Genomic DNA, 23,985 nt, shown 5'->3' with positions numbered 1-23,985 from the left:
TTATCACTGATAAATTTTAGGTTCATTTCTCATCAAATACAAATTCGAACCACATTATTATTAGTTCATTATGAGATTAAGCCCACCAATTTCCCTTGGTGCATCATTGACACACCCCGACTGAGATTGAGGCATGTCGGTCGTCACGTGAGGGTGACGTAGCCATGTGCACAGTGCGGAAGCAATAAAAATAAGAAATATACGAATGAATAAAAACCGAAAGCTACTAACGTGCACTAATAAAATGGAAGTGTTAGGAGTGAGATACAAAAGTAAATACTCCTAATCAGAGCATAGAAAGTCTAGGTGCAGTCCAGTAGGACACGTACTAATTATACAGTACCATAAGATGTCCTACAAATATTTTATTATGTCAGAACCACTGAAATCCTCGATGCCACCAACAGCAAGCTTACCTTAAACCTAGAGGGGCGCAAAACAGAAAATGTGAGTGGGCAAAAACAAATGTTTTACAAAACAATTTTCATTTCTCAAAAGTTCTAACCCCTCGTCGTAAAACATGTATAATTTTCCCATAAATAGAATATAAACATATGTATAAATATATATGTACAAATATCTCAATTCAAATCATGCTTCACATAATCATATTCATAAGTATGTCATGCCAAAACATAAAATAGAATAAGTAACTCATAGTTTAGGCATAATTCAATAGGCATGGCATTTTCAAAGCATACTTTCATTTAAACACATTTTCTGGGAAAATATCAAGTATATAAATATATACTGAAAACCAAAAGCCCACTCATCGGTATGTCGACAGGTCGCAGCCCCCGATTCGCCCTTGACTGCACTCGTCATCGGGATAAGTCTCCCCTATATGCGAAATAACTATAAAAACTTTAATTTAAAGCACATAACCAATACTAGCTAATAACTTCTCATACATTGCTCAAATGTGATGTTTGAATATACCAACGTGATCTACACAACCTCACGAACATCCCCATATTTTTAGAAAAAAATTCTGACCACTCACGCGCTGGCCAAGGCACGGCAACACGCGCCACCCACTCGCAGGGACCTAACGGAATCTCTTAACCCCATTAGGAATATTCCGTTAAACAGTAACGGAATCCGTTAAAGTAACCAACGCCGTTAGGAATACTCCGTTAAACAGTAACGGAATCTGTTAAACTAACCAACGCCGTTAGGAATATTCCGTCATCCCCTACCTCAGAACTTCGGCGACCGTCGCCGGCGCCGAAAACTGGGAATTTCTTTAAATCATCATTTCTCGTCCATTTCTCAATCAAATTTCCCGAATTATATACCAAAATGAAGCTTAAGACAAGTACAACAAACCCTTACCAGTTTTAGGACCTAAATCTCATAGAATCTCACCGGCAAAATCCACGATAATCCGCCCCAAACTTAAAACTCATCGTTCTCGATACTCCTACTTCCAAATTCTTCCAACGAACCACTCCTAGCCTCGTGAGGACCTCCTTAAGCTACCTATAAGCTTGAAATCCCCAAAAACATGTGATTTTACGTTTGCATGAATAGTACCTAAATCAGAGTTCGAGAGAAACTAGGGTTTTCGAAGGAGTTCTTACCTACAAATGGTATCATTTGACTCGTGTGAACCTCAAGAACACGATGGTGTCCTTTAAACCCCTTGATCTACAAACTTTCTGCTAGATTTGTTGTTCGTCCGTACGGGAGAAAGGAGAGAGAGTGAGTCCGAGGGAGAGAAAGCACGGGAGAGAAAATAGAGGAAGGGTTTGTGTGTGTGTGAGTGGTCCACGTGGGTCACCAACAAAAACCACAAAACTAAGTGCTACTTTGGTACAAAAATTAAGGAAAAACATAAGTTTGGACCACTCCTAACATGCATAACACACACCACACACTCATGTTCAAGGGTAAAATAGTCAATTCACGTCATCAATAATTTATTTGGGGACGGGCTGTGACAATCATAATATCATTTGTTCAAACAAAATAATAATAGATACATACAAACGATATTCTACACTAATGTAAGAGAGTTTTGAAATTTGAGACATAGTGGATTGAAGAAAAGCACCCTAACCTACAAATCACTCATTCATACTCGAAATATATCATAAAGAGAGAAATTTGATGTTTGATAATGAAAATTAACTAAAATAGAGAAATCCTTCATTGCTTTCGAATTATGTTAAGAGTGGATCTGACCACTTAATATTATAATTCAGTGTTATTTTTTTCACTTGTAAATAAGCATCTTAAATTTGAATCTCGTTCGATATTTATTCTCTCACCCTCTTGTGTAAATATATTTTTGTATATAAAAAAAATGTTTAAAACAAAAGGAGTGCCCTAGGAAAATCAAAACTAGCATATGTCCACGCACAGTGGACTCGTTTGGAAGTACTTTTAAAATGACTACAAGTGCTTTTAGTGAAAATGTTTTGAAACCAATCCTTAGTAAAATCCAAATGAATTCTAGATAAGAATTTGAAGCGATTCTTGCAAGAAACACATATCTAATACTTTTTCCAAAAAAAAAACATTTGAAGTGCTTTTGAAAACCAAAATCAATTTCATAAAAAATGCTTTCAATCATTTTAAAATCACATTCGACTGAGCCCTTTGCGTGTGTGATCATTTTTTTTAATAGGAAGGAGAAAGGGAGAGAGAGAGAAACGTCGGATTGGGAGAGAGATATTTATTTTATAATAGTAGAGATATGTTATAATCACGTCCATTGTGAGATTAAACTCAGTACTTTTTTATTTTAGTATATATAGAATCGTTTGTCAAAAAAAAAAAATTGTGCAAAATTATGTACTGTTAATAATTTTACACTGTCCAACGAAAACTTGGGCGGTTAGCCCAAACCACAAACAACAAAAAGCCCAAACCAACCTTACGACCGAAAAAAAAAAAAAAAAACCAGCTGCCCAAAAATCTCTAAAACCCTAACTAAAAACCCTGGAATGTATGAAGCCTCTGCAACCTCTGTTAAACAAACCCCTTCTTCTTTCTTCTTCTTCTTTCCTTCTTTCCTTCTTTCCTTCCCTCTTCACTGAACAGCGAACGAACCATCAGAAAGATGACATCGTCGGAGAGAGAAGAGAAGCCGACGAAGATGTTCGGGAAGCAATTGGCGGCGGCGGAGGACTTCGCTGCGGTGCGTGAGCTCTTCCGCCACCACATAGAGTCATTCGACTACCTTGTCACTAAGGGTCTCGAGGTTCTACTCAGCAAGATCAAGCCCATCGAAATTGTCGACCCTTCCACCAACAATACGCTTACAAATATCCTTTCTTTTATTTTCCTTGCATTTTTATCTGCAATTTGCTTTGTTTGAGCTCTTTTTTTTCTCTTACCATTTGGATTAAATTAGTTGATTATTGTATTGAAATGGATATGTTTGTTCTTGACTTATCTTACTCTGGTTGGGTGACCCTGCGTTGTACCGACCTTATAAGGAAGAGTCGAAAATGATGCAAGTTCCTCTGCTGCCTTTTGAAGTAAGTGTCAAACACTCAAATATGTGTGTATGTGTATACAGGTATGGTTGTGTACATGATAGGCATTAATGGGTTGTTTTGTTGTTGTTTAAACAGTGTAGACAGGCTAAACTTTCCTACACGGGGAAATTCATGGCGGAAGTTTGCTTTAAGTATAATGATAGTGGAGCTGTTATAAGAGAAAAGTTCAATTTTGGGCAGCTTCCCATCATGCTACAGGTCGGTGTTCTTTCCTTTTTGTTCTTTAACTTTATCAGCTCTTGTATTTGTTTGTGATTTGTAAATCGTGCAATGTATTCATATTCCTTCAAGCGATTTTGGGAATCTAGGATCATGAACAGGGCTGGATTTGAGCCTGAAAATAAAGTGTTGACCTGAAACGTTTTTGCGAGATGTCAATAACTGGATGTTATTTGTATGAACTCATCAAAACATGCTTGCTTTTGTTGACTCTTCCGTTTTAGTCTTATCGTTGATGGATGGCAAATGATCATTGTTTGTACAATGCAGTCAAAGCTTTGCCACTTAAGAGGTGCTACTCCCCAAAAGCTAGTTTCTTACAAAGAAGAGGCATCGGAAATGGGTGGGTAAGTATTTTGATTTCTCTTTTGTGTTTTATCATGTCATCATGTGCGATATCTTTACTTTCTGTTTTTTATTTGTCTTTACTATACATTGTGTGCTTTGTTAATTCTTTTTCTACATTTGTTTTGTTGTAGTTACTTCATTTTAAATGGGCTTGAGAGAGTGGTTCGGCTTGTTATATTGCCAAAGCGGAACCATGTAAGTGACCGTTTTCATCTTATGCAATGCAGCAAATTTTTGGACAGGCCATCACCCTTGTAGCCAAAGCGCATCTCTTCCCCAAACTTCTTTTTTCTTAGGGGTGATTGTTTTACAGAACTCCTTTGCAACAGGATCCCAATCAGAATGAGTAGATTGGGGGAGGTCTTTAATTCAAGTTAGATTGGGAGTGGGTGTTGGGGGGAGAAGACTTTGTGTTTGCTACGATAGGAAGCTAATCAGTAGCCTACTTGATACTGTTCTCTATAGTTTAACAGTAGGATTTATGGTGGATTTCAATCCTCAAAGATAGTTTTGGAGGAAGGATGCTAACTTTCTCAATTTGTTTTTCCTATTGTTCCAGCCAACTAGTATGGTGCGAAATTCATTTCGTGATCGAAAGGAAGGATATACTGACAAAGCAGTTGTAATAAGGTTTGGTTCTCTCTCTACACATGTGTGCTTGTGTGTTTTATAATAAAGTTATTTTGATATATTCTCTTATAATTCATGACCCAGTATTAGTAATAATAGTGTCAGTCCTAGTTTGTGAGATGCATATATTAAAAAGAGAACAACACTGCGGACAAGGTGTACCCTGCCCTATACCCAACTATTGAAACAACAAAACAGAAACCAACGGGATAAAACAAAGGGACAGATCTCTTACCAAGGCATTGCGACAACTATGTCAATGAAAATTAAATTACGATGGATGATAGTCTCTTCATAAAAATGGGATGAAAAGGTTAAGGTTTCAGCTTTGATTGGCATTTCATGCAATTTGGAAGGTAAAGATACATCATAAGCTATGGGGTTTGCTTGGTTATTGCTCATGGTAAGGCAAATTCATGGTGCAAAGGAGGAAACCACAGTGAAGCGTTACTCCTCACTGGTGTGTAATGTGCAAAGGAGATCCCCAATTCAAATGCTCCATTGTCAAGTTGGGTATTCTTTAGAAATGGGAGTTCAGATTGAGTTGGTAATTCCAGAAACTTGTAATGCATTACTTTGTGAGAAGCCTACATTTTTTAAAGGGAGTAAAAGTGGCATGGTGACTGGAAGGTGGAGAGAAATAAAAGAATCTTTTAGTGTGTTGGGTGGGGGGGGGGTGATGTTCGATTATTTGTGGGACATTGTTTGTTTCCGCACGTCTTTATGGGCTTAAATTTCTTAATATTTTAAAGTAATGGTCCTTTCATGTTCTTTGTTTTTTATTTGTTCTGGTTCATTTTGGGTTAAAATCATATGCTGTTTGTTTTACAATGGATTGATTCATTCAGAATCTTATTGAATTTCAGTTAGATTTTGGTTTAAAATCAGGAGCTATTCGCATGTAAGCCCTTTATAACATTAGACTTTAGAGAAAACCACTTTAAACTCAATACTTTTGAGGAAAAAAAAACACTTGGTAATGTGAGAAGGGCACCAAAGAATTTCTTAATCAATTAGAGCATAGCGAGTGGATTGATGAGGGATTTTTTTTAGTTAACTTGAGCTCTTGAAGTGTTTTTGTTTTAAACTTATGTAGGTTTTTTTCTTTCTAATTTACTATAAAATCAGAACCATTGCCATCTTTAGTTGTTAGGAATTATCCAGATCCAGTAGCAGCTTCTTTGTGCAAAGGATATGTTGTTTTATCTTGTTTTGATTTTCCTATTACTGTTATTTCAGATGTGAAAGAGAAGATCAGTCTTCAGTAACTGTCAAATTGTATTACCTTCGTAATGGAAGTGCAAGACTGGGATTTTGGTAAGTGATTTAATACTGACTACCATAGTATTTTGGTTTACTGTTTGGAGAGGCAACTAAAATGGGCATGTATATGTATTATATATGGATTAAATATTTTTGCAGGATACAAGGGAGGGAGTACTTGCTTCCTGTAGGCGTTGTCTTAAAGGTACTTTGAAAAATACTAGTTACAGATATCTGTATATTTCTACTTTTGATGAAAGTGCTTGAAAATAATGTGTATATCCTCTCTCTCTCTCTCTCCCTCTCACACACACACACTCTTTCTGTCGATTCTCGTTACATCTGGTTTCTGTATCTTTTGAGGTTGATTAAAATTTAATGATCAGCAATCAAGATTTATATTTTGTATGCATAGAGGTGAATATTTGATCCAGACTTAGCTAGTTGGACAAGAATACCTTTTTTGTTTTATAAAAAAGCAAGAATCCTCTTCACGTATTCTTTTTTAAATCATGATCATAGAGGCTAACTTTTTAATTCATGATCATTTTTTACTTTATCTCAGGTATATTTTTATTCCTTGATCCATTTTCTGTCTGTGAAATGCTTTCTCACGTCTCGCAACATTTTTATTTTGAGGGAGAGGTAAAAGTTTAAAGTGAAATAGTTGGTGGAGTTCAGTACTTTGCAATTTCTTGAGAAACTAACGCTCTTCATAATTTTTATTAACTTTTATGTTAGAGTTCATATATGTATATATATTAGTTTATTTTACTTATGCTTTCTATCAGAGAATGCAAATAGAATAACCAACCCACTTTTGCTGATAAAGATTCACAAGAAAGTCAAGTTATTCCTCCTCTTCCCCAATCACCATCCGAGTAAACTCTTCAGGACGAAAATAAAAGAATTTGTTTATTGCACTTGAAAATATTACAGGATATCATATTGATGGTAAAATGTTTCAGTAGAATAGTTTTACTCTGCTTGACAGTTGATTTGTGCATAGTAGTGTTATATTCACATTCCATCCCTTATGAACGTGTCCTCATGTTATGTGAAGGACTAAACTTTTGGGCCCAATCTGTGTTGTGGTCTCATGATCTGTTCCTCATTGTTTTATTCTGTTTGTGGACTTTATGTTCTTTTGACGTTTTCCCCTTCGTTGATGTAGCTGCCATGTTGTAATATATATGATTATGCTAACTTCGCCAACATGCTTAACAGGCTCTCATTGATACTACTGATCGTGAAATTTATGAGTGTTTGACATGTTGCTATGTCGAGAACTATGAGAAAGGAAAAGGGGCTGTTGGCACTCAGCTAGTGGGTGAGAGGGCACAAATTATCCTGGATGAAGTGAGAGACTTGAAACTTTTCACTCGTCATGAATGTCTAGAGCACATTGGTACTTACTCTTATCTTATCATTGTCTTTCAAATCTGATTAAAATAATAACCATTTGTATTGATTCCTTTTATCATTATTAGGAGAACACTTCCGACCTCTTATGGGTGGCTTGGAGAATGAACGACCTTCGGTTGTAAGTCATGTTCTACAAACTTTGACTCGTTTTGGTCCTTCAAAGGAGTTAGGGTAAGAAGGCTACTTTACAAATGGAGTGGGTTGTTAGGCTGCTTATTTCTGACTGTTTTCATTTGTAGGTTGGGGATGCTGTTATAATGAATTACATATTGGTCCACCTTAATAAGGCTCATGACAAATTCAATCTGCTCATGTTAGCTGCTCTCTCTCTCTCTCTCTCTCTCTCTCTCTCTCTCTCTCTCTCTCTCTCTTCTATATATATGTGTGTGTGTGTGTATTCTAATTTCACCCTTGGTCAAAAAAATAAAAAATAAAAAACTTCTTGTGTGTGAGAGTGTTGTGCATCATTTCTCACACTTTGCGTGTCTTTAGATTTATGGTGCAGAAACTTTTTTCACTTGTGGATCAGACTTCTGTGCTGGACAACCCAGATTCCTTGCAAAATCATGAAGTCCTACTCCCTGGTCACTTGATTACAATATATCTTAAGGTATTGTCATAGTTTATATAATGATAACTCTTGAGGAAAACATAAATGTTTTGGTGTCTGGTATGTCCACAATTTTCTGCTATTCTGTGTATTGCAGTAATGTCTGAAGAATTTTATGTTGTAAAGCTTGTCTAGTGGGATAAGTATTTACTTAGAAGAGTAGTGTGTCTCTGAACACCATGTAGCAATTCAATGGTTAGTTCTAGAATAAAAATATTTTTGTGGCTAAGGCTAATGCTTCCCCTGCTAATTAACTTGCAATTAAGCCATGACCAAAAGTTCAAAGGGATCGATTCAGTCATTTGATATCCTTAAGTTGTTGAGTAATTGTTTTTACTAAGTAATCTATTGAGTTATTGTGGGAGAGGGATTCATGCTTTTGTTTGGATCTTACTACTATTTGATGTGTCATGTAACATAACTGAGAATATGTTACCCTAACCTATTATTTCATAGTGAATGAATACAACTACATGGTACAATAACAGTGAATATCACATTTCTATGGTCAATTTCTTCCATAGCTGTTTAATGTTGTAAAGCCCTTCTTGTCTCTTTTGTGTTTTCTTTCAACTGGAGGGTAGGTTTTCTATCCCCATTATCCCAATAAACATTCACTTCAGAGCAAATTATCTTAAATTTTAATACCGTTATCTGATTATCTCAGAGTATAATTTCTATGCATTTGAGTTCAGGGTTGTGTTCACTGTGTTTATCATGATTTCTAGGAAAAACTAGAAGAGTGGTTGCAAAGGACGAAAAAAATTATTGAAGATGAGATCAACAAAAATAAGGACTTTGATTTTGGCAACGGTAAGTGTTTTCTTTCTTTTACTAATATTTCTTAATTAAATCATTAATTATTCCTCTTGTCCCCTCTCTTTTTAGCTGTGGCCCTAACCAGATACGTGCATTTTTTTCTCTCATGAATTAACACTTCCATCCTGATAATGCAGTAACTAAAGTAAAGAAGCTTATGGATAAAAATCCTGCAAAGCAGATCAGTTTAGCTGTTGAGAATATGTTGAAAACTGGAAGACTTAATACTCAATCTGGTCTAGATTTGCAGCAGGTACGGCTTATTGATTATGCTTGAACTTTTCCACTTCATAAATTTTGTCCTAAGTAGGCTATCTTTAGATTTATCTGGATGCTTGTTTATGATTTTATGTGTTTTGCAAATATTCTTTAGAGGGCAGGCTTGACCGTTCAGGCAGAGAGGCTTAACTATTTACGTTTCATATCTCATTTTCGTGCTGTTCATCGAGGGGCATCATTCGCTGGACTTCGCACCACAAGTGTGCGAAAATTGTTACCTGAGTATGTATTTGCTTGCCAGGTTACTCAAAATCTTTTGACGTTGATTCCATGATTAAAATTTGGGTTCGACTAGATGTTTATTTTTTTTCTTTGCAGATCTTGGGGTTTTCTTTGCCCTGTCCATACACCTGATGGTGAACCATGTGGCTTGTTGAATCATATGACCCACATTTGTAGTAAGTACATGTTGTGGCCATTCTTTTTAAAGTTTCGTTTTTTTCTTGTTTTTCATTTAAATTTGGGGACCTCTGAATATGGTTTGAATTATAGAAACTTTTTTCCATTGATTCAAAAGAACTACAATACAATACAACTTTTGGTGAAGTCAATGTATTAAAAGCGTGAGGTGTGGGCGAGGCTTCCGAGGGATAGCCTGGCCTAGGTGTGAGGCGAAGCCTCATGGGACCTAAATTTTGTAATATATACACTAAGCGTACACATATATTAGAGGTCGCACTTGGTGCGATGGCAAGTGCCTTCGCCCATGAACGGTAGGTCTCGGGTTCGAGACTTGGGGAGCAGCCTCTCCATAAATGGGGGTAAGGCTAGCCGACATTCACCTCTCCCAGACCCTGCGTAAAGCGGGAGCCTTGTGCACTGGGTACGACCTTTAATCAATAATCACATATTATATACACATATATATTATATACACATATTATATTACATATATACACATATATTATATTACATATCTATATATATATATATAAAATAGAGGATGAAAAACACAATGAGCACATATATAACAATGCACGTAGACAACACACATCCATTATATAAAAAAATAAAAATCAGAAAAAAAGGCAGAGACGATAGTGCAAGGAAGAGGTATGAGGCAGTTAAAACCCTACCCAAAATTTGGGTTTGGGAGTTTGAAAAAAAAAAAAAAAAAACCCTGAGGCACGCCTTCCGCCCACTCCCTCAAAACAGAGGCGGCAACCCTCACGCCCAACCTCAGAGGACGCCTAGGCGTGCCCTGAGGCGAGCCTTTTAGAAGCATAATAACTGAACTTCTAACTAAGGGTAAAGTAGAACTCTATAAATACCTTGATAACAAAATTAAACTTCTAAGACCTCATTTGTTAAAGAGGATTGGCTTGGGTAGCACTATTGACTATATTGAAGGCATTTTGAAGGAAGAAATAGATGACAATTTCCTTATTTTGTCCAGTTGAAGGTTATTCATGGAGAAAAGTTGTCCCTTTTAATCCTACCATTTTTTTGGGATTAGTAGGGATATCTTTTCTTCATAGGTAACCTTCAACTTGGACAAACTATGAAAGTTTTTTCCTTCAAAATGCCTTCAATATAGTCAATAGTCCTATCCAAGCACTCTAACAAACAAGGTCTAAGAATTACAGGTTACACACGGATTATTTCTCCACTCCAGAAAATTTGGAAATCACAAAAGTACCCTTTACCATCTGAAACGAGTAAAAGGAAATAAGAGATTTTGAAGTAAAAGGCCTGTTTGGAAATGCTTTTAGATTGGGTAAAGGTGCTTTCAGATAAACGCTTCCGACAACTGGGAAAAAAGAGTTGAAAGAGCTTATGGCTGTCGTGTAACTTATACTGGCAAATTGAATAAAGATGTATCGTGAAATTTGATTTTTAAGAGTTACGTAAGAGTGATTGCTTTTATTATTTTAAAATACATATCCAGGAGGAAGGTTAGATTGGTGCCAGCACTACTGATGACATTAAGGTGCTGTTAACAAATATCAGGGATAAATTACTGACTAATGTCAGACTTAGAAGCTAGAGAAAATATTTTGCCTCATGTGGATGTTTATTAGTGCTTTGCCTTTTATTTCCCAAATGTCTTATTTATTGCCACACTCGTCTTGGATGTGATACCCAATAACCAATTATTCCATCTTATTCAATACAGGAATTACATCCTTCTTTGATGCTCAAGGAAATATTAGAGACTTCTCAAAGATCCGAGAGTCTATTCTCAGTGTTCTGAGTGCAGTTGGAATGAAGACTTCAAAGCCAAATCTGGTTCAAGCTGGTCCTCCTGCAGCTTTTTCTGTTTTGTTAGATGGCTGTGTTGTTGGTTCTATATCTTCCAGTAAAGTTGAGAAAGTTGTGGCTCATTTAAGGAGGCTGAAAGTGTCTGCTGCTCCAGTGGTTTGTTTTTGCCCTCTATTTGTCTTTTCCTTTCTCGTTTTTTAGCCTAGCTTTTCTTTCTAATATCAATCCTTGACATTGTTGCTGAAACGATGTCTCAGATTCCTGAGGATCTGGAAGTGGGATATGTTCCGTTAAGCATGGGTGGAGCATATCCTGGTCTGTACCTTTTCACTATCCCTTCTAGATTTGTTCGGCCAGTAAAGAATATTTCAATTCCTTCCGTTGAAGGTCAGAATATTGAACTTATTGGACCCTTTGAACAGGTAAATATGGTTTTTCTTTTAATAATTTTTTTTACCCTGATTACATTTGCTGCTGTGGAGGTTTTCATGGTGGCCATGGTTTTGGGGAGAGAAACGAGGATGGGGAAGCTATCTTGGATTTTGCAATGGCATATGATCTCTTCTTAGCCAACACCTTCTTTAAGAAGAGAGAAGAACATGTGATCACCTACAAGAGTGGGTCGTCAAAAACACAAATAGATTTTCTTCTAATGAGGAAAGGGGATCGTATAACTTGTAAGGATTGCAAAGTTATACCAGGAGAGAGCGTGGCTAATCAACATCGCTTGTTGGTGATGGATGTACATATCAAAAGAGTAAGACAAAAGAACAAGACTTGGAAGTGCCCAAGGACTAGATGGTGGAATCTAAAAGAAGAAAAACAAGCAATTTTCAAAGAGAAGGTAATCACCCAATGTGTGTGGGATAGAGAGGGGGAAGCTAGCCAAATGTGGGATTCCATGGCTAGTTGTATCCGAAAAGTAGCAAAAGAGGTATTAGGAGAGTCCAAGGGCTTTGCCCCACACCAAAAGGAATCTTGGTGGTGGAATGAGGAGGTACAAACAAAGGTGAAGGCTAAGAAGGATTGTTGTAAAGCCTTATACAAGGAGAGGACCGATGAAAATGGTGAAAGGTATAGAAAAGCGAAGCAAGAGGCGAAGAAAGCTGTCAGAGAAGCTAAGTTAGCGGCTTACGACGATATGTATAAACGACTAGATACCAAAGAAGGAGAGTTGGATATCTATAAACTATCTAGAGCAAGGGAAAAGAAGACAAGGGACCTAAACCAAGTGAGGTGCATCAAGGATGAGGATGGAAAGGTTCTTGCTACAGAGAACGCGGTTAAAGACAGATGGAGAGGTTATTTTCATAATCTCTTCAATGAGGGACATGAAATGAGTGCTTCTTTAGGGGAGTTGAGTAACTCAGAAGAGTGTAGAAACTACTCTTTTTATCGTCGAATCCGGAAGAAAGAAGTGGTTGTAGCTTTGAAGAAGATGAAGCATAAAAAAGCAATAGGCCCAGACGATATACCAATCGAAGTGTGGAAACTTTTGGGAGAGACAGGTATAACATGGCTCACTGACCTTTTCAATAGGATTTTGAAAACGAAGAAGATGCCAAATGAGTGGCGAACGAGCACTTTGGTGCCTATCTACAAGAATAAGGGCGACGTACAAAATTGCATGAACTATAGGGGTATTAAGCTAATGAGTCATACAATGAAGCTCTGGGAGAGAGTCATTGAGCATAGATTGAGGCAAGAGACACGGGTTTCGGACAACCAATTCGGGTTCATGCCAGGGCGCTCAACCATGGAGGCAATCTATCTCTTACGAAGATTGATGGAAAGATATAGAGATGGGAAAAAGGATTTACACATGGTCTTTATAGATTTGGAAAAAGCGTATGATAGGGTCCCAAGAGACATTCTTTGGAGGATTTTAGAGAAGAAAGGAGTACGAGTAGCATATATCCAAGCTATAAAGGATATGTATGAAGGAGCAAAGACTGCCGTAAGAACTCATGAAGGACAAACCGAAAGCTTTCCCATAACTGTAGGATTACATCAAGGCTCATCCTTAAGTCCTTACCTTTTTGCGTTGGTAATGGATGAGTTAACAGGACATATTCAAGATGATATTCCTTGGTGTATGCTGTTCGCAGACGATATAGTGTTGATAGATGAAACTCAGGAAGGGGTAAATGCAAAGCTTAACCTTTGGAGAGAAGTGTTGGAATCTAAAGGTCTTCGCCTAAGCCGATCAAAGACAGAATATATGGAGTGCAAGTTCAGTGCAAATGGAGGCCAAAACGAGTTAGGGGTGAGGATCGGAGATCAAGAAATACCAAAGAGCGACCGTTTTCGTTACCTAGGATCTATCTTGCAAAAGAACGGAGAATTAGATGGAGATCTCAACCATAGAATACAAGCTGGATGGATGAAGTGGAAGAGTGCATCCGGCGTGTTATGTGACCGCCGTATGTCACTGAAGCTCAAGGAAAAATTTTATAGGACGGCAATAAGGCCGGCGATGCTGTATGGCACAGAATGTTGGGCGGTGAAACATCAACACGTACACAAAATGGGTGTAGCGGAGATGAGGATGCTTCGTTGGATGTGTGGGCACACGAGAAAGGATAAGATTAGGAATGAGGATATCCGGGGTAAAGTAGGAGTAGCCGAAATTGAAGGAAAGATGAGAGAAAATCGGTTACGGTGGTTTGGACATGTGCAAAGAAGGCCTACTGACGCTCCGATTAGAAGATGCGACTATGGGACAGAGGTTCAGGGCCGAAGGGGTAGAGGAAGACCTAGGAAAACTTTGGAAGAGACTCTAAGAAAAGACTTAGAGTACTTGGATCTAACGAAGGACATGACACAGGATCGAGCACAATGGCGTTCTAAGATTCATATAGCCGATCCCACTCAGTGACTTGGATTTTCCAAGTCTCCAACCGAGAAGTTTTCCTCACTCGGAAAATTAAGGGAACACTACCCCAACCTACATGCTCCACTCAGAAAGCTTCAACATACAAGCTTCAACAAAAGAAAATTCAAAGAACTTAGCGAAGAAGGCTTTGGTGTATTTAACACAATACGTTGAAATGAAGGAAAGCTTATTTATTGATATCCCCGATAAGCTACAAATATGTACATATACATGAGTCAAAATAAACACACAAGAGGGAGCCTTCACAAAGGTTGCTTAGGAGAAGTCTCAGCAGTCGGTAGAGCCCCAGAAAGAGAAGGCACCGGAGGGGGATCATTTGGAGCCTCAGTACTGGACAGAACCCTAGAAGGAGGAGGCATCAGAGGTTGATCATTTGGAGCTTCATTACGCGGTACAGCCCCAGAAGACGAAGGCAATAAATGCCTTTGGAACAAACCCACAAATCTCTGATGATCAAGTAAAACCTGACCATCAGTTTCCTTCATCTGGTCAAGCTTCCTCTTCATGTTTGTAGCATAGTCATGTGCGAGCCGGTGCAACTGTTTATTCTCATGCTTGAGCCCTCTAATCTCCTGTTTGAGACTCATCACTTCAGCCGCCAATGATTCAACTTGGCGGGTTCGAGCAAATAGGCGTTGGGCCATATTAGACACAGAACCTGCACACTGAACACTGAGAGCCAGCGAATCCTTAACAGCTAACTCATCAGACCGTTTGGAAAGTAGTCTGTTATCTTTGGGAGTGAGAAGGTTCCTGGCCACCACCGCAGCGGTCATATCATTCTTCATCACGGAATCCCCAACGGTAAGAGGACCAGTAGGGGAGACGAAGGATGGGCGCCATATGTTGTCTGGAGAAGGCGGGGCTGCCTCTTCAACAAGGTTCAAGTCAAAACGACGGTCGGAGGGGCCAGACATTTTCAAAGGTGTTGAAGAGAGAAGAGGTCGGACAAATCAAGATCTTAGAAGTGCAAGAATGAAGCTTCTACTGGTGGAGATTCAAGTGTGCTTTGGAACTTAATGCCAGCCCCTATAAAAATCTGCACTCGACGGAGCTTCAGAAATCGAAGAGGCGCCTGCTCAGAAATCGAAGAGGCGTTTGCTTTCTCAAAAGCTGGGCTGCTTAGAGATCACGAGGGTTGATCTCAGAAATCGAAGAGGCGTTTGCTTTCTCAAAAGTTGGGCTGCTCAAAGACCTCGAAGGCTGATCTCAGAAATCGAAGAGGCGCTTGCTTTCTCAAAAGCTGGGCTCCCCAGAGACCACGAGGGCCGATCTCAGAAATCAAAGAGGCACCTACTTTTCCAGCCTTGTCAGCACCTGTCACACGCACACTCAGCTTTGCGGAAATTATGGGCATTATGTCGAAGACTTCTGGGGAAGTAGAAAACACATGAATCTTACTGTTCAATCACCCACTTCCCACACGCAACAATAGCTCATGGGTACCACAGATAACTTTGCCAAAGTTCTCTGCCAAAGTTGAGCACGTGAAGCTTGCAACTCCCACTACATCGCTCTGACCAAGAAGGGTAAAAGAATAGCAAAGAAACAGCACTAACAAAGTTTAGACCCATAAATTTTGAAGGTCTAGCTACCATATTATTACCCACAAGGGTAAAGGAATAGTACCACTGCTGGATAATTGGAAAGTCCCTGTGTGTCAACCTCTGTGCTTCGTGGCAAGGTAGACTAGCAAACATGCCTAACCTTTACTCACATTCGAGAAAACACTCCCAATAAGATTGCTTGCTCCAAAATCGAAGAGGCACCGTCCTCCGAATCTCGAGAGCCAGACTCCCAACATGACTAAAAGGTCGTACCCAGTGCACAAGACTCCCAACATGACTACTTTCTTAAAAATCGAAGAGAGGGTAAAGGAACAGTACCATTGCTGGATAATTGGAAAGTCCCTGTGTGTCAACCTCTGTGCTTCGTGGCAAGGTAGACTAGCAAACATGCCCAACCTTTACTCACATTCGAGAAAATACTCCCAACAAGATTGCTTGCTCCAAAATCGAAGAGGCACCGCCCTCCGAATCTCGAGAGCCAGACTCCCAACATGATTACTTTCTCACAAATCGAAGAGACACTGCTCCCCGAATCTTCGAGAGCCAGACCCCCAGCATGATTGCTTTCTCAAAAATCGATGAGGCATCGTTCTCCGAATCAATCGAAGAGGCGCTCGCTTTCTCAAAAGCTGGGCTGCTTAGAGACCACGAGGGCCGATCTCAGAAATCGAAGAGGCACCTACTTTTCTAGCCTTGTCAGCACCTGTCACACGCACACTCAGCTTTGCAGAAATTATGGGCATTCTGTCGAAGACTTCTGGTGAAGTAGAAAGCACATGAATCTTACTGTTCAATCACCCACTTCCCACACGCAACAATAGCTCATGGGTACCACAGATAACTTTGCCAAAGTTCTCTGCCAAAGTTGAGCACGTGAAGCTTGCAACTCCCACTACATCGCTCTGACCAAGAAAGGTAAAAGAATAGCAAAGAAACAGCACTAACAAAGTTTAGACACATAAATTTTGAAGGTCTAGCTACCATATTATTACCCACAAGGGTAAAGGAACAGTACCACTGCTGGATAATTGGCAAGTCCCTGTTTGTCAACCTATGTGCTTCGTGGCAAGGTAGACTAGCAAACATGCCCAACCTTTACTCACATTCGAGAAAACACTCCCAACAAGATTGCTTGCTCCAAAATCGAAGAGACACCGTCCTCCGAATCTCGAGAGCCAGACTCCCAACATGACTACTTTCTCAAAATCGAAGAGAGGGTAAAGGAACAGTACCATTGCTGGATAATTGGAAAGTCCCTGTGTGTCAACCTTTGTGCTTCGTGGCAAGGTAGACTAGCAAACATGCCCAACCTTTACTCACATTCGAGACAACACTCCCAACAGATTGCTTGCTCCAAAATCGAAGAGGCACCGCCCTCCGAATCTCGAGAGCCAAACTCCCAACATGATTACTTTCTCAAAAATCGAAGAGACACTGCTATCCGAATCTCGAGAGCCAGACCCCCAGCATGATTGCTTTCTCAAAAATCGAAGAGGCATCGTTCTCCGAATCTCGAGAGCCAGATACCACAGACCACTTTTTCAAAGTGCTCTGACAGAGTTAAAACATGTGAAACTGGCAGCTCCCACTACCGTGCTATGACCAAGCAGGGTAAAGGAATAGCATTACTACTTCTTAGGGAGACTCCTATATATGTCGACCTCCATCCCCAACAGATAGGCAGACCTGCAAAAATGCTCAACCCTTCATCATATCTGAGAGGGCACTCCCAACGAAGCCTTTCGAAATATTCAGCTTTCCTTCCCCCCGATAATACCTCTGCAAACAAGCTATACTAGAGCAAGAATATCTCATATCATCAGGGTTAAAAGCAAGAGTATCCCATATCATGCTTTTTCCCTGTCTTTTCCTTTGGCCTTGTTTTTACCTGCAAGACAAGGAGAAAGAGAGCAATCAGTCAGCACTTGGAATCAAGCTTCCAGCCAGGAACTGACTGCCTGGAACCCCTTACCTGATTACTTACCTGGCATTGCTCTCGAGTACTCATCTTCAACATCTTATATTTCCAGGGAAGATTCCGCATCTGCTTGAGGAACAGATAGGGCAAGTGCGAAGGATACAAGGAAGCATGTGGAGACAAGCGTAACAGCACACGTGCCGATACATCCATTACTCTGTCAAAAGCAAAAGTATCCCATATCAGCAGGGTGGAACGTACTCTAGATTTGATGGACTTGTTTTGACCCTCAAATTCTTCAGTCGGCCTTATACTCTGGAGGAAACCAGAAAACCCTCCAGCTCAGTTCAAGAATAAGCCAGTGGAAAGTTACTTCTTCAAAAGCAAAAGTATCTCATATCATCTCTTCTCATTTTTCTTCTCTTTATCCTTCATGCTGCTGCAAGATGGGGAGAAGGTGAACAATCAGTCGGAGCTCTGATTGCTTACCTTGTCTGTCACCTCTTTCAGCAGACCCCCTAGCTCGGCGACTTGGGGGACTCCTACTACATGGTTTGTATCGCGCTTGACCAAGCCTGAAACTACAAGTAAGCTTCAAGTGAAATTGATACATTACCTTGTGCATCTCCACCAGTTAAAGATACCACCCCTGGATGGAGGAATAGTACTTCCAGAGAAGATGCCACATCTACCTATGAGACAGATAAGGCAAGTCAAGACGACACCACACTCCGATACTTAGAAGTTTCGTGATTACGAGATCATTCTCCCACAATATTTCCTAATGTCATTTGTACTAAATCTTTCACTTGTACTCACTAAAGGAGAGCTTGAACCTATGTACTTGTGTAAACCCTTCACAATTAATGAGAACTCTTCTATTCCGTGGACGTAGCCAATCTGGGTGAACCACGTACATCTTGTGTTTGCTTTCCTATCTCTATCCATTTATATACTTATCCACGCTAATGACCGGAGCAATCTAGCGAAGATCACAAAAAGCGACCGTTTTCGCTACCTAGGATCTATCTTGCAAGAGAACGGAGAATTAGATGGAGATCTCAACCATAGAATACGAGCTGGATGGATGAAGTGTAAGAATGCATCCGGCGTGTTGTGTGACCGTCGTAGGCCACTGAAGCTCAAGGGAAAATTTTATAGGACGGCAATAAGGCCAGCGATGTTGTATGGCACAGAATGTTGGGCGGTGAAGCATCAACACGTACACAAAATGGGTGTAGCGGAGATGAGGATGCTTCGTGGGATGTGTGGGCACACGAGAAAGGATAAGATTGGGAATGAGGATATCCGAGGTAAAGTAGGAGTAGCCGAAATTGTAGGAAAGATGAGAGAAAATCGGCTCCGGTGATTTGGACATGTGCAAAGAAGGCCGAATGACGCTCCGGTTCGAAGATGTGACTACGGGACAGAGGTTCAGGGCCGAAGGGGTAGAGGAAGACCTAGGAAAACTTTGGAAGAGACTCTAAGAAAAGACTTAGAGTACTTGGATCTAACGGAGGACATGACACAAAACCGAGCGCAATGGCGTTCTAGGATTCATATAGCCGACCCCACTTAGTGGGAAAAGGCTTTGTTGTTGTTGTTGTTGTATTACATTTGCTGCTGTCCAAGATTACATTTGCTGCTGTGATAAGAATTATTGTTTTACAAGAAGACAAGTAGTTATGCTTTGTTACTTGTTACTTTTCATTTTTATTTTCTTTTTGTGATTTTTAGATGGGGTACCAGATAAATATTGATTTGAGTCACTTCCATTTTTCTGCTTTGATCATCAGGTGCTTATTATGATCAGACCCTAAAAGTATGACTATCTGGTTTCTCTGTGTGATATTAGGTTTTCATGGAAATAAGATGTCCTGATGGTCGAGATGGTGGAAGGAAAGATGGTTTCCCAGCAACTCATGAAGAAATTCATCCAACTGGAATGCTCAGTGTGGTCGCTAATCTTACACCCTGGTCAGATCATAATCAGAGCCCACGAAATATGTATCAGTGCCAGGTTCTCTTCTGTTTTACCCTCTTGTCTGTCCTTGGTGATTGTTCAACAAAAGTTTTATCTTGTATAAATTTTTGGAATCCTACTGCTAAATTTTATTGCTAAATTTTATTGAATATCGTTGCTGTTTGAACTGTAGATGGCAAAACAAACAATGGCCTTCTCTTTACAAGGACTTTGCAATCGTGCAGATCAAAAGTTGTACCATCTTCAGGTTGGTTCTCTTTGTAATCTTGTTATTCTGTAGCAGGGATCAAGGAAATAAATTATGAAAGGCTTTTCCTGGAACACTTTATACAACTTTTTAAGTACCAGTCCATTAAGATAGGGTTTTTTGGATTACTGATTAGCATTTGGGTGGATTTTTGTTCTCTAATTTTAAGTTCTTAGTAGTTATTCCCCACCAAGTATTTTATTTTTTCATATTTCCAATTTATTGACACAACATGAAGCTGGAACTGTGTAGTATTTCTCTCGATGTTGTTTTGATGAATGTTTGTCCATGATGGATCCATTTTAGTCAGCATTTGTGCTAGGGAGGCATGTGATCTAATATTGCTGTAGAAGCTACAAATTCTCTTATTTAAATGGACTTCATTGTTATTGTCCCTTCATTTCATCATGTGTTTTTATCCTTTTTTGTGCTAACTGTTCATTGTTACGTTGAAAAATGGGGCGTTCACAGACTCCTCAGTCCCCTATTGTACGCACAAGTGCATATAAGAAGTACTGCATCGATGAATACCCAACAGGCACAAATGCGATCGTTGCTGTACTGTCATATACTGGGTGAGAAACTTAGATACATAAAGCCTATCTATTGTTGTTTTTCTTTTAGAATTTATTAATATTTCTCCTTTTCTTCTTATGATAGATATGATATGGAGGATGCCATGATTCTAAATAAGTCATCTGTCGAACGCGGAATGTTTCATGGGCATATATATCAGGTTTCTTCTTGCAATATCACATGATGCTACTTTAGTATAAAAATAGATAAATAAATAATATTGGATGAAACAACTTTGTTTTTCCCCCCCTTGTGATCTGCTTTTTATTAATTTTACACTGGTGCTTCTTGAGCTCAGTATACTAGAGCACTTGTTTTTTCTTTTGTATTGTTAGAGGTCTAATGTGATGCTTTTTAATACTGGTCACTTTTTTTTTGTAGAATTTTTTACAAAATAGAGTTTATGTATTGTTGGATCTTTTTCTTTAGCTTTCCTGTATAGCTCATTTCGAGAAATATGAGTCCAGCCTCAAAGTCGTATTACAAATTATAAGAATATGCACTGAAATTCCACGCAGCTTGGTACTTTATTCATATTACTAAATTGGAGTCCAGACCAAAATTTCTAAATAATCATCCTGCAGGTCCCGGACAAAGTGAGGGAGATTTTGTTCTTGATGGAATCTGTTAGCAAATCTTGTATTCATTTGGCCAAATGCATTTTGAATACATGAATTTACTCTTGTTTCTTATTGTATGTTGAAAGTCATTTTTAACGGGGTTTTTTTCTTTTATTCTTTAATGTTTTTGTATACCAAATCAATGTCTTTACTAATGCATACGGTTTTCTTCTTCTTGGACCTAAATACCCACCCTTACCAAATGATGGGTTTTGGCAGACAGAAACAATAGACTTGTCTGATCAAAAGAAGAGGTCGGATAACACCCCAACATATTTTAAGAAAAGTAACGTCGATAAAAATCCTTTGATTGATTCAGATGGTCTTCCTCATGTTGGTCAGGTTAGCATTCATTTCTGGATTTAGTTTCTGCTCTATATTATCTTCTGCATTATGTTGAACCCCGATAGTTGGGATCACAGCAGTGCAACTGTTGTTGTGATATTTTGTCCAGATGCAAGCTTCTGGCCAGTCAACTGACTTAATGATTGGATTTTGTCCTAATGCAGCCACTGGCCAGTTGACGGACTGGAAGTACAAGTTTTTCTCTTGCTTAGATTTTAGGTCATTACTTTTGGGTTTTTTCGAAGTTCAAAACCCTAGAGTTGAAGCCTAAAATCTCATCCAATATACATGTAGTATATATAATACATATGTGCTTGCAATTATGTACTTCATTCTTTGTTACCTTTCAGACAATAAAACCATATGAAGAATATTATAGCTTTACAAATGACACTCTTCATAAGCCCAGAGCCGTCAAACGGAAAGGTACAGAACCTGTTATAGTTGACTACGTTGCTATTGATGGGAAGAAACTCCTCCAGAAGGTAAGTGGACAACCTTTACTTTGGTTCCTCCATATGAAAAATATTATACCGTTCTTGTGCCAGCTTTCATTTCCTATATTACCCTTTATTTTACTTGTTTTTATTTTCGTTTTGAGTAGGCAAACATACGCTTTCGACACACTAGAAACCCCATCATTGGTGATAAATTTAGCAGCCGGCATGGGCAAAAAGGTGTTTGCTCCCAGTTGTGGCCTGATATTGATATGCCATTTTCTGGGGTTACGGGAATGCGTCCAGATCTAATCATCAATCCCCATGCATTTCCTTCTAGAATGACAATAGCTATGCTGTTGGAATCAGTTGCTGCAAAGGTACTTGATCCTAAAGAATTTTATTTTTACTACATCTTTAATATGGGCATAGTTTTGCATTCTGATGCAATGAAAGGAAACTGTGAAAGAAGCTGGCATGTTTCTTTGTCGCAGGGCGGTAGCTTACACGGAAACTATGTTGACGCGACTCCATTTGCTAGTTCAAAGAATGCTAATGGAGAGACTGGACCAAAATCCAAAACCCTTGTTGACGAACTTGGTGAAATGTTAAAGGTTAAAGGGTTTAACTACCATGGTGTAGAAGTTCTGTACAGCGGGGTTTATGGCACAGAACTCACGTGCGAGATCTTTATTGGCCCTGTTTATTATCAACGACTACGACATATGGTTTCAGACAAATTTCAGGTTGAGATTCAACCAAATTCTAATTTTATAACTAGATGAGCTTTCAAGATTTTCTCAGTCCTATTTTTTTATCATTGGTTGCCTTACATGTGGTACTCCAATTTGGCGTGCAGGTTCGCTCCACTGGAACGGTAGACCAGGTCACTCGCCAGCCTATCAAAGGACGAAAGCGAGGTGGTGGCATACGTTTTGGTGAAATGGAGCGCGACTCCATGCTTGCGCATGGGGCAGCATATCTGTTGCACGACAGGCTTCATACCTGTTCTGATTATCACATTGCCGATGTATGTTCCATATGTGGAAGCATCCTAACGTCCACATTCATCCAACCAAAACGGGTTGGGCGTGCGGTTTCAGGAATTCCGTCTGTAAGAGCTCCCAAGAAGGTCATCTGCCATGCTTGTAAGACAAGTAAAGGGATGGAGACAGTTGCAATGCCCTATGTCTTCAGATATTTAGCTGCAGAGTTGGCGTCAATGAACATAAAAATGACTCTTCAGGTAAGTAATTGAGCGAAAGATTGATATCACGTTCTTAGGAATGAAGAACCAATGTAAGATGGTACGTCAGTTGATGAGATATAGGAGGCGGCGGCGACAGCGGCGGGACACTTCACACAAGCAGCATCGGGCATAGGAACGGCGTCGAAATAGCCGTCCATGTTGGGGGGTGGGGAGAGGGTCCTTGTATGTATTTATAAATTTCCAAGAGGGTTTGGGCTCTCTTCGGTTTTCTTATAAAGATATTGTACCAGAGAACGCGAAGGTCTATCTCCGAAATGCTGAACGTAACTCTTAGCTATGTTTTAGTCATTCAAAATTTAATCTTTTAAAGAATATTGTGGGGCTAAAATATTCCATCTCCACCCGTACATGCAAGGCTTTTCGAGGGGCTCGTGGGCTTTTTTGGCGATTTTTTTTTTGTTTTATTTTTACAAACGATAGCGTTTTCGTGTGTTAAATGATTAGTTGTTAGGGAGGAGGATCGGTGAAGATCGAACCAGCACCAAGTTGCATGTGCACTTGTGAACGAACAGAATAACGAAGGTGTACATGTAAGGCCAAGGAAGAGTGGAATGATCATACAAAAAGTGATTTCCAATGCCAATATGGTTGGTAATGGCGAAGCGGATTATGGTGTCGTTATTGATACCACGGCAGAAGAGTTTGATGGGAGTAGCTCTGCTGAAGTAGTTTTGTGTGACATTGGCGAATGCAAGTTTCTCCTGTTAGAATTCCCTTCGGTCCTATTTCTCTCCAAAAGCTTCGTCAGGAAAGCACGAAACTTGTATGATTCCGGGGCTTTTCCCCTAGAACCACCACCAAGATTTCTACCGGCCTTCCG

The 23,985-nt window shown here is 39.4% G+C and overlaps 1 protein-coding gene across 1 annotated transcript; it reads left to right on the top strand.

The window, feature by feature from the left end:
• Positions 1 to 2,948: 2,948 nt before the first annotated feature.
• On the top strand, positions 2,949 to 23,512 carry LOC126631796 (DNA-directed RNA polymerase I subunit 2). Its single transcript, XM_050301941.1, has 27 exons — positions 2,949 to 3,272; positions 3,409 to 3,488; positions 3,585 to 3,707; positions 3,999 to 4,075; positions 4,208 to 4,271; positions 4,636 to 4,706; positions 5,946 to 6,023; positions 6,129 to 6,174; positions 7,197 to 7,377; positions 7,460 to 7,512; positions 7,634 to 7,707; positions 7,887 to 8,004; positions 8,733 to 8,817; positions 8,961 to 9,076; positions 9,197 to 9,324; positions 9,421 to 9,500; positions 11,219 to 11,460; positions 11,562 to 11,726; positions 19,542 to 19,706; positions 19,843 to 19,917; positions 20,389 to 20,492; positions 20,578 to 20,653; positions 21,333 to 21,455; positions 21,809 to 21,943; positions 22,063 to 22,275; positions 22,390 to 22,641; positions 22,755 to 23,512. Exons 1-27 carry the CDS (start codon positions 3,068 to 3,070, stop codon positions 23,151 to 23,153), a joined length of 3,528 nt encoding a protein of 1,175 aa, XP_050157898.1. The 5' UTR covers positions 2,949 to 3,067; the 3' UTR covers positions 23,154 to 23,512.
• The last annotated feature ends 473 nt before the right edge of the window (positions 23,513 to 23,985 follow it).

Source organism: Malus sylvestris, chromosome 8, assembly GCF_916048215.2.
Source record: "Malus sylvestris chromosome 8, drMalSylv7.2, whole genome shotgun sequence".
In the NCBI taxonomy this organism is placed as follows: Eukaryota; Viridiplantae; Streptophyta; class Magnoliopsida; order Rosales; family Rosaceae; genus Malus; species Malus sylvestris.
The sequence above is the reverse complement of the archived record's forward strand: the minus strand, read 5'-3'. Positions and strand labels throughout refer to the sequence as shown.